Raw genomic sequence first — 10,544 nt, forward strand, 5'->3', positions numbered from 1 at the left:
ACCGGGGCCGCTCTATGGCGCCGGCTCTGCTTCAGCTGCCCGTGGGCCTCCCGCACAACCGGCGCTAGGAGCCGCGGCCGCCAACGCCTGTCACCACCTGCCAGCGCTCTGAACACCCCGGCCCTTACTGGGCCTGCGTGCGCCTCTGCCCGCCCCCATGCGCGTGACCGCCGCCCGCAAAACACGATTGGCGAAGAATTCTGAAGGGGTCTTTCATTGGCTGCTGGGCTATCGTGACTCCGCCTCTTTTCCCTCCCCTCCCGACGGCGAGGCAGAGCTGTCAGAGTTGTTTACAAACGACGAAAGCGCGCGGGGGTTGGCCCCGCCTTCCGGCAGCTCTCATTGGCTGAAGGGAGACAGGCACCGCGAGCCCATTGGCTGATAGCGGGCAGGCTAATTTCCCACTCGCAAGCTTGTCCCCACGCGTGCCCTCATTGGTGAAAGAAGGCGGGCGGGGTTGTTCCGATTGGCGGAGAGCAGAGGGGCCCACCCCTGCCCGCGCGGGGCCAGGGGGGCCGGTGGTTGCGGTGCCCGGCAGTCGGTGGCGGTTGGTGGCCAGTGCGGGATGGCCGGGCCGCTTCTCCTGTGGGCCGCGGCGCTGCTGCTGCTGCTGGCGGCCGGCGGGGCCGTCCCGCCGCCGCCACCGCCGGAGGAGGCGGCGCGCATGGCGCGCTTCGTCCTGCACAACTGCGACTGGGGGGCGCTGGCCACGCTCTCCACCCAGGAGGGGCTGCGCGGCCGCCCGTTCGCCAACATCTTCTCCCTCAGCGACGGGCCCCCCGGGCCGGTCGGCGGCAGCGGCGTCCCCTACCTGTACCTGACCGACATGGAGATCTCCGTGCAGGACCTGGAGGTGAGCGGGCGCAGCCGGGCCGCGGTGGGGGGCGTGGGGGGGGGGGGGGCGTGTATCCCTGTAAAATCGGCTTTGCCACGGGTGCGTGAAAACCGCGGGTGTAAATGGTGACCCCGGTAAAGGAGGCTGAAAACTGAGAAGGGTGCAGGTTGCTAAGGCAAGGCCGTGTTTTTCTTGGTCGCCTACACTGCTTCGTGTCTATAGCCAGCGGTGGTTGGGATTTGTTTGGTAGGAGTCACCAGTGTCTTCTGAAGTAAACGTAATGGCACCTGTGCCATTGTCACCTCACTGGTGAGCCCTGGGGACAATGGTTAGCCCGTGAACATCTCAACATAAGGTGGTGCTGCCTGTGTTGACACTCAGTAGTCCTCCGGAGAAGTTCCTGCTGATCGTGGCCTGAAAAATCGCTAAGCAGCACGCCGGTGGAGGAAGTGGCTGGAGTTCTCAGAAGCACTGACCAGAGAAATGAGGGGCCACAGAATATTGAAACTAGGAGAACGTCACCAAAAATATCACAAGAACTGGAAATCAGACTTGAGCAAAGAGAGCTCCGACACTGGCTACTGAAGGAATAGTAGTTAAATCTCTGAGGCTTTTGGTAAAGGCAAGTGCACAACGAAAGGCAGCAGACTGGCATGCTGAGGGTCTGAGTGTGCCTATTTGGCCTTGTCTCAGATCTTTTGCTTGGCTGTGGTCAAGAGAGAGTTGCTAAAAAGTTGAGGAAATAGCAATGGTATGCCTCCTTTATTTGAAAACTTTTTTTTGTTCTAGTAACTATTACAGTATCAGTAAAACAAATAAACATAAAACTTAAGTAATGCAAATTTTTCAGACTTTGTTTTACCGTAAACCTTTTTTGGTTATTCCCTGTCAGGTTTTCGTTTGTTACGTTGAAATAGATTAATTATGTGTCTAATTGCTGCAGAGAGCCTAATTTACCACGTACAGTATGATTCCATGATTCTTCTCCACCTCACCTACAGCCTTTTGTTTTGAGAATAACATAAAAAACATGGTATAAACTGTTAACAAACACTTTCCTCCAGAAGGCTCCCTGACAGATCCTTGTTCTGCTGTTCCAGGACAGAAACATTTGACACGTGATAGTCACGTGTAAGGGAGAGGTCTGGCAGGAGGTAGTGCTGAATAATCATGAGTCAGCTTTTTTGTAGTTAAGCAATTTCCTCCCTGTCAGGTGGTTGCTCCTGTTTCTTCAGTTCAGTGTAGTGTTTAAGTAACTTTTGGGCGTTTCTTTTTGAGATGAGCTCTTTTAACGAAATTTCTGAAAGCACATTAAATGTCTTTACTGTGAGATAACAAACTTCAGTATATGATGTTCTGCAGTAGCCTGTCCTGTTTTGCACCGATACTTTTCAAGCTGTGTTCACCAAATTAGTTTTAGAAAAACAATCAGATACAGATTCTTTAATTCTTCAAGTTAGGTGTCTTACTCAAATACTCTGGATTTTTTAAACCTGGTTTTTAAAATTCACTTTAAACTTCAAAAGAGATTACCAGTTTGAGGCAGCCTGAAGGCTTGTTTTGATGGGGGAGTTGTTTGTTTGTAACTAATTCTATCAACAGTTGTGAAACACAGTTGGTTACCTTTCAGTAACCCTTTGTCCTTCCACCAGAATTAATTTAATGAAGTTCACTGTATCTGCTTGTCTTCTGTACTATCCTGTGTGTATGTAAATTGGAATATATCATCATTTGAATGTGAAATAGCTAGACTGTACATTGACTTCAGAGTTTTAAAAAGTGCTGTTTTGTGGGGTTTGCATTTTACGCTAACAAACTTTAGCATGCTTCTAAACGGACTTTCTTTCAGATAATAGTTAGGAAACGATGATGACTGCTTTGTTCTTTTTACCAGTAATACTCAGCTGAATAAAGTACCAAAAGCTGAAAATTTGGTGGGTATGACATTTTTCTCACAAAAGTATGTAAACCTCTTGTCTTACTCCTTGCATTTCAGATCAATTCAAATGCTTCCTTAACTGTGTCTTTGGCACAGACTCCTTACTGCAAGAAGCACAGATATGATCCCCAGAATCCCCTCTGTGCCCACATAATCTTCTGTGGGAGTATTGTAAAGGTAAGCAGTTGAAAGTTGATGCTAGACAAGATGGCATGTACCAAATAGTATTGTTTAGTGGATGGAGAAGAGAAAGGTTAGAATTTCTGTGTGAAAGTGTATGAAGAGGTCTCAGACGGCTAGCTCATAGTTTGTGTGAGGAGAATGAAGTTACCACTTGATATTTGCAGGAGCTATGTTGCCATGTCTTTAGCAAGGAACTTGGGAGGACAATATTGTAATGACGGAAATCTCCCTCATTCCTGTAGACCTGTTTTGAAACTAGGAAATCGTAAGACAATTCTCTTGTGTACAAGTGTGAGTGCTTTTCCATCTCTTTTGCTCAGTTAAAGTCTTTGGTCCATGCAGTGTATATGCTTACGAAACTTTACTGAAGTAAATATAAGCTATAAAGTTACAGGTGTTAGAGACAGGAAAAGTGCATTGTATTACCTGGTGGCGTTGCTGCCAGGGCAGTATTCTTTCGTGCACCGTCACTTTGGTGTCCTATGGAAGGAATTTAGAACTGCACGTGTTTTTCATTGAAGATCTTAATCCCATCATTGAGGATAATGATTAAGGATGAAGATTAATCATCATTACTTTCTGTTATATGATAGTCTAAATTCTTATTTGGTGTTTTCACACCTCAGATATTTGCACATTACACTCCAGCAATCCTTTAATTGCTGTCATGAGTTTCTCATCAATAATGGAATTGTTTATTTTAATTAGCTCCTTTTGTACTATACCTAGAGTTCTAACTTGTTGATTTAACCCTTTAAATATTTGCACATTGTATACTAAGTGCTGTCACACATTTCAGCTTCCCTTCTCTTGTAGATTCTGTTGTATCATTGTATTTGTGTGTGTGTTATGTGTGTGTTTGCATGCATCTGAACATGTTTGGATCTGTTGGTGTCTGTTTGAGGAGGTAAATTACACCTAAAACACTGTATTGCGATAATTCAGCAAGAATCCATACTTCTCTGTTTTGTGATTTGTTGAAAGATTTAATGTTATGTTGATGAAGTACTTTCTAGCTCATGCTTACTTTAAAAGCACCCTTTTGATGTAATATTAAAATCAACTACCTTGGCGTTTTTGTCTGTCTCATGTACAGTTGTACACGACACTCAAGATGGGTGGACTTGGCCACAGTAATGAGTCCTTTGGGACAAGACATGGCTAAACTGAAAACAGCACACTGCAGTCAGCAATGTTTTTTAGCTAAAATTTATCTTCACATGACTGTATCTTACTGTCGTCTTTTGCTGGTTATTGTTTAGGTGAATGATTCAGAAGCAGGCTTAGCAAAAAAAGCGTTATTCAGTCGTCACCCTGAAATGGAAAGCTGGCCTAAGGATCATAATTGGTTCTTTGCCAAATTCAACATCACCAATATTTGGGTCCTGGACTACTTTGGAGGATTGAAAATTGTGACACCAGAAGAATATTACAGCGTCAAGCCTTAGTAAGTACAAGTTTTGTATGCTTAAGTCTCATTATATTTGGAACCTGTGAAATTTCTCCTTATTATTAACAGTGCATATTACCTGTCCCTGTTTTTCATACACATTTATGTCTTTTCCTAAGTAGTCTACTGGACGCAGTGTCTGAAATCATAAGATACGTTTGAATAGGAGGTCCACCTATTTAACATTACCAAGTATAGTATCTCTAGAACTAGCTATGATTAACTGCACTTGTACCTCAGCTTAAATACAGTTTCTTGAAAGGAAAGAGTGGGCACAGTCACTGTCCTCTGCTTGAATTAATTGCAAGACAGATGATGTTTTGGTCTAATAGTTAAAAGTAGTGAGACTATTCAGCACTTAAAAGCTGTATAAATGGGTTTGCAGCAATCTTTATTAAACATTTTCAAAAGAAAATTGATTTTGAATCTACCATTGTCATATTGAAGTATAGAGAAATTGAGTTCTATTCTCTACATAAAAATAAGTCTTAAAAACTTTCAAATACATTTTAGCACAGTCAACACTTAAACATTCAATTTCACTCCTATTCTTACTCCTTGTAGGTGGAAGAAGATCCTTGGTGATGCTGACATACAGATGAATTACTTTGGCTGTTTCATGAAAGATTTATTTTTTTTTCTATATATTGTAGAGCTGAATTAATAATGCAAAAATATCAAACACTTTGCATTGTTAATGAGCTTCTATAACTCTTCTGAAGAAGATGTAAATTCTCACTAGCTAGCACAGCTTGAGTCATGTCATACTCAAAAACTTGTGTGCATAAGCCATAGTTAAATTTTATTAATTGGACATGATTCTGGAAAGATGTCTGTCTCTTGACAGGCTGCATTCAGAAAGGCTATGTTTACTGGAAACTAAAGGATTAGTCCAGTTCTAAACCTTTCAATGCCTTAGTTAAATAATATCTGTTTGTGACCACTCTCAAATTGTATTTTATTTTTAATACTAGTTTAGATCTTTATGGCAAAGTACTACAGGATGGCTCAGCTGACTTGTGGAATGGAAAGCATTACTTCTATTACAGTGGCAAATGATATGCTGAGTTCCCAAATTCTGTTAAGAATTTTCTTTGCACACTAATACACTCACTCATTTGAGCCATTTTTCTATTTTGCTACCTGTATTGAATGTGCTATAGAATATGATGGTGTTTATGCAAACTGTATGTATACCTCGTGATAAGTTTTTGGTAACTCTCCAGCTGGCAGTGGTTATACGCCCTGACTCTTCAACAGAAGCAGGGTGGTGATACCTGAAGTATTTGGCTTTAGTGTAAGAAGAGTAGTGGCTTGTACATTCAGTGAGAATGTTGTAAAGGGTAAATATTTTCTGATTAGGATTCTAAAATCTTCAGCTTTGTTAGTCTGATCAAATGGCAATGTAACAGCTTTTATTACCCTCTGCAGTAGGACTGAGCAGATTTTTTTGGTTTTGGAAGCCTTACAAAGCAATGCTGGGTTAGTAACCCAGAAGTGAGACAGAAGCAATACAATATGATGCAGATAATTCATGAATTGTAGAGAATGAAAATTAATGAAAGGTGTGTATAATGAATTCTCTGTTCAGATAAGCCACACACAACCACAAAAAATAAACAAACACCTTTTTACATCCTCTCTCATCTCCTATGTGCTAAGTTTACAAATATCTGAAAGGGATTATGAATTGTTAAATTGATTTTACAATGAGTAAGTATTACCTAGTTGATAAAGAAGGTGAGAATTTAAACTCCTTAGAGGCAGATCCATATATAGAACAGTGGAATTCATCATATCAAATTATTTCTACATCTTAATGTTGTTATTATATCAGTACTTTTCTCAAATACTGGAATGATATGTGAAAGTATTTTTGAAGTAAGTTACTAAGTTTTCCTTCTCCACAAGGGGAGGAAAAAGTACTTGTTACTGTATCAAACACATTCTGTTTTGCTATTTGAAAATTAATTTAGGATAAAAAATCTTGCAATGTTTATGTTGAACAGATAATACTGACATTAAATATTAAATTGAAAAATATTTTTATATAAGGCATAACAATTGTGGAAACTCAAATGATCCTCTGTTGTGGATTTGATCCTTTCCATGAGGACACCTGAATGTATTACATAACACTCCGTAACTTCTGATGTGTGAGACTGATGATGCTGAGCTTTTATTAAAATTAAAATATTTTTTGACAAGTGGTGTCAAGTGTTATTTATTGTATGTTAAGGAATACTTCTCTCCCTCACGCTCTCTTTCACACAAGCAACCTCTCTTCAGAGTATTTGGTTTATTGTCACTCTGGAGTCTTTCAGGCTTGCTAAAATAAATGGTGAAACACCCCTGTTACACCTGGCTTTCCCTCCTTGGATGAAATAAACATCTTCGTTTCACTTTCTTTTCTGCATCTAATACTGTGAAGTAGAACATAAAATAATAACAGTGGAGTTCATGAAAATTCATACAAGGAAGCCTGTCCCGGTTCTGGCTAGGATAGAGTTAATTTTCACCTGAGCTGGGAGAGGAACTGGAGCTGCTGGCACTGGCACCTGTGGCTGGGGGACACAGCTGGGGTAAGTTTACCCAAATTAGCCAAAGGGCTCTTCCATACCATGTGACATCATGCTCAGTATATAAAGTGGAGACAATGCTGAGGGGCAGGTTTTTCTACTTGGGAGGGAGCTGGGCATTGAGATCCACTGTGAGCTATTGTACTGTAAGTTATGTGCTTAAGTATATTCTGTTACTGTTTTATTTTCCTCTGTCGTTCTTTTAAACTTTTTATCTCAACCCATGAGCTTTGCTGTCTTTTCTTTCCTGAGTCTCCTTCTCATCCCACTGTGAGGAGGTGATGAGGAGGGCAGTGAGCGAGCAACTGTGTGGTATTTTAGCTGCTGAGTGGGGCTAAACCATGACAAAGCCTTATCTGACTATTTCCCCTGGCTAGGGCTTCTACATCTCTAAATGACTGTATCATTGGCAGGCAGGTGTTCAGCTATCTCTAGGAAAGTAGGGTTCCATCACGTATTAATGGTTACTTGGGAAGACAAAAACCATCACTCGGAACATCCCTCCTTCTTTCTTCTTCCCCCAGCTTTATTTGCCGAGCATTATGGCCTGTGGTCTGGGATATCCCTTTGGTCAGTTGGGGTCAGCTGTCTCAGCTGTGTCCCCTCCCAAATCTTTGTGCACCCCAGCCTTCTTGCTGACAGGGCAGGCTGAGAAGCAAAGGCCTAGGTGCTATGTAAGCCAGTGTAAAACAAGTAACCAATGTAAAGCATTGGTGTGTTTTCAAGGCTGTTTTCAGCACAAGTGCAAAACATAGCACCATACAAGCTACTATGAAGAAAACTAGCTCTATCCCAGCCAAAACCAGTACAGTACCTTTAAAAGAATCACTAGGTTTGGTTCAGAACAAAGCTTGTCTTGTCAGATCTTATGTTCCCATTAATACCAATTCCCAAGTCTTTTCTGATTGGGAGTGGAAGGACATTTTTGGTAACAATTAATCTTAAACAGTTTTGTAACACCACTGCATGTTATTGGAATAATTTTAGATAGTCCAAATCTCTTCACACTTAAAATCTGAGAGGACCCCAGCCAGATGTTTCTGTTGGAAAGTGGTGAACAGCAGAATGGTTAAGCTACTTGTACGGAGCTGGATTTGAGGGTTAATCAGAGAAGAACTATCTGGAGTTGTTACATCTGTGCATCTTATTGAACAATTGGATAAATTACATAAATTGTATGTAGAGGTGGAATATAACGCAGACCAGGGTATCAATCATAATAAACATCTCTCTGTTTTTCTCCCTTAGTAGTAGGTGCATAAATGTTAATATCACTAGCTCAAGAAAGTTAGCAGCTCTTGTCTGTTTTTCCTCCCCTTTTCTTCTCCCTGTGCTCACCTTTGTTGTATTAGGCTCATTCAGGAACTCGCTTGTAAGCGTGTTTCTTTTCCTAATATCCAGAAGTAATAACAGAATAGAAGAGGCCAAGTATAAGAAATTAATACAGCTGTAAACAATGAATCAGTGTTTTGACTTCTGACTATGTGTATCCTCTACTATGGCACGCTTGACGTACCTGAGCGTATTCTAATGAGTAATGAAATCACTCTCCATACCCAGGAAGTTCAGTATCTCCGTTCCTCTATAAGCATCTGAGACACAGGATAACCTTAGGCACCTCACTAAGTTGCAGGATGTTTGTTAGCTGGGCATCTAATTCGGATGATCTCAGCCTGTCTCTGTAACAATATAGTCACGTTTTTCCTTTGTCTACTAATCTGGCTCATTGACATGTTTGTGTTTCTACTTCTTGATCTTTGTTTCTTGTGTTTTAATGTAAGACTTATGTCCAGTAGATTCCTGTGACACGCTACACCGTTACAGAATAGAGCTTATGTGTATCAAGTATTAGTTTAATCCTTTATTCAGTTCTATCTGGAATTAATTTCTTAGCTATTTAATGTTGTATCTGTGATCTTCACAATTAAGTAGAGGCAGCGCAATCAGAGTATTAGATGAATACAAAAATATTAATCATAACTTAATGGATGAATTTATTTTCAACAGGTTTTTCCTGAATAACAACACACTGAAGCTAGGTCTAAAATCAAACTGTGATATTACTATTGAACACCAGAGGGTGTAATAGACTTACATTTGGGTTGATTGTTAAACATTTAATACTTAAAATTGGTTCTTGAATTCATCATAACTCAAAGATGCTGGAAAGGCATACAACAGGGGGCATGATACGAACAAATTCTTTTTTTTACAGCACTTTACATTATGAAAGCTTTCCTCCATAAACACAGCAGCCTGCTAGCTGCTAAAAAAGCAGCATTCATCTTTTTTTGTGTGTGTGTTTTGTAATCATTTTGTGCTGAAGTGCTCAGAAGTAATATCCCTGGAAATGATTTAAAGGTTTTTAAGTTCAGAAGCTCTTGTAAAGGAAACAGAGACAGGTATAGAATGCCTTGGAACATCGACTGAGAGCAGCCACCTCCAGACTCAACAGTGTTCGTTTCTCTCAACGCTTACTAACTGTAAGAATCCAAAGTGAGGGTGTTCATTGGCATGATGGTGCTTTGGCTTGGGGTTACTGTTAGCTGAACTAAACCACTTCATTCTGATTTGTCATTTCCAACAGCTAATTAATCTTGTTGGACTGTGACTGAGTGCTGCCCAGCCCTTCTCTGGTGGATTGGGCTGTCTGTGCTGGAGGCCAGCCCCTACTGTGTGCAGGTGTTTGGGTGATAAGGCAGAGCTGGGAAAAGCCTGCTTGGAAGCTTCCCCTACCTGCTTGGGGGCTGTGCTGGAGTTCAGGACCTTATTGCGTGCCTGGTCCCGCTGACTTGACCTCAAACCTTTCTCAGCTGTGGTTGCTGTCACTCAGTCTGCTCTTCTTGTCCAGGTACTCTGGGGCTGCGTAACTTGGTGGTGAGGCCACTGCCCTGCTGACCCTGCCAGCTCCCCTGCTCTGGAGGAGTAGCTGGCCCTTGGTGCTTTCCAGCAATGGTACTTTCCCTGCTGGGGGAGCTCAGTCCATGAGATTCTCATGCAAAACTATTTGAGTTGCTTCCTTAAGAACATTTGTGTCTCGAGACTTTTTCAGAGTTTCTGTGTTGAATGTTATAGTGTAATAAGATTAGAGTGTAGGACTCATTCATTCTGGATATAATAGGTGATGTTCTCTGTAGCCCGGTTTTCTGTGGAAATAAGATGTATGTAACCATGTTGTCTGGACATTTGCTTTCGTCAGATTTTTTTACTCAATTTGATTTAGATTTGAACAGGTAGTGTGACCTTGAAGCCACAAAACTCCTATATATGTCATGACAATTGGGACCTCAGGAGAGGAGACAAAACCCAGTTCGTGTATATTAAAGTTACAAAAGTTGTGCTTCTTAAAAATTTGAGTTCCGTTAATTGTGCTAGTTGCAGAGCTGCCTGGAGTCTTCTGGTTGACTGAGACCAGATATGCAGTTAGTATCTGAAGTGATGAAATTTTGTATTATTTAGTGGATGGTTTCTTTTTACTCAAAGAACCTGATAGCTGTAGTGACTGTTCTGATTTTTTTTTTTTCTTGAATTCTTTATATGCTAGATAGAAAAGCCTTA

The 10,544-nt window shown here is 41.4% G+C and overlaps 1 protein-coding gene across 2 annotated transcripts; it reads left to right on the forward strand.

Moving 5' to 3' along the window:
* The first annotated feature begins 526 nt into the window (after positions 1-526).
* Positions 527-6,614, forward strand: CREG1 (cellular repressor of E1A stimulated genes 1). 2 transcript variants are annotated; one of them, XM_086763359.1, is made up of 4 exons: positions 529-853; positions 2,832-2,951; positions 4,220-4,404; positions 4,972-6,614. In XM_086763359.1, coding segments are annotated over exons 1-4 (594 nt in total). In that variant the 5' UTR covers positions 529-565; the 3' UTR covers positions 4,973-6,614. The 2 variants fall into 2 exon arrangements, with proteins under 2 accessions (XP_086619492.1, XP_086619485.1); XM_086763366.1 differs by lacking the exon at positions 4,972-6,614 and having other exon boundaries at positions 527-853; positions 4,220-4,405.
* Positions 6,615-10,544: the final 3,930 nt, after the last annotated feature.

This window comes from Chlamydotis macqueenii, chromosome 1 (assembly GCF_036417535.1).
Source record: "Chlamydotis macqueenii isolate bChlMac1 chromosome 1, bChlMac1.mat, whole genome shotgun sequence".
NCBI classification, from domain to species: domain Eukaryota; kingdom Metazoa; phylum Chordata; class Aves; order Otidiformes; family Otididae; genus Chlamydotis; species Chlamydotis macqueenii.

Excerpts from the sequence above, each read along its gene's own strand:
- CREG1 (XM_086763366.1), top strand. The coding sequence starts at position 566 with ATGGCCGGGCCGCTTCTCCTGTGGGCCGCGGCGCTGCTGCTGCTGCTG. Across the intron at positions 854-2,831 it reads TCTCCGTGCAGGACCTGGAG|ATCAATTCAAATGCTTCCTT; the intron begins GTGAGCGGGCGC and ends CTTGCATTTCAG. Across the intron at positions 2,952-4,219 it reads TCTGTGGGAGTATTGTAAAG|GTGAATGATTCAGAAGCAGG; the intron begins GTAAGCAGTTGA and ends GTTATTGTTTAG.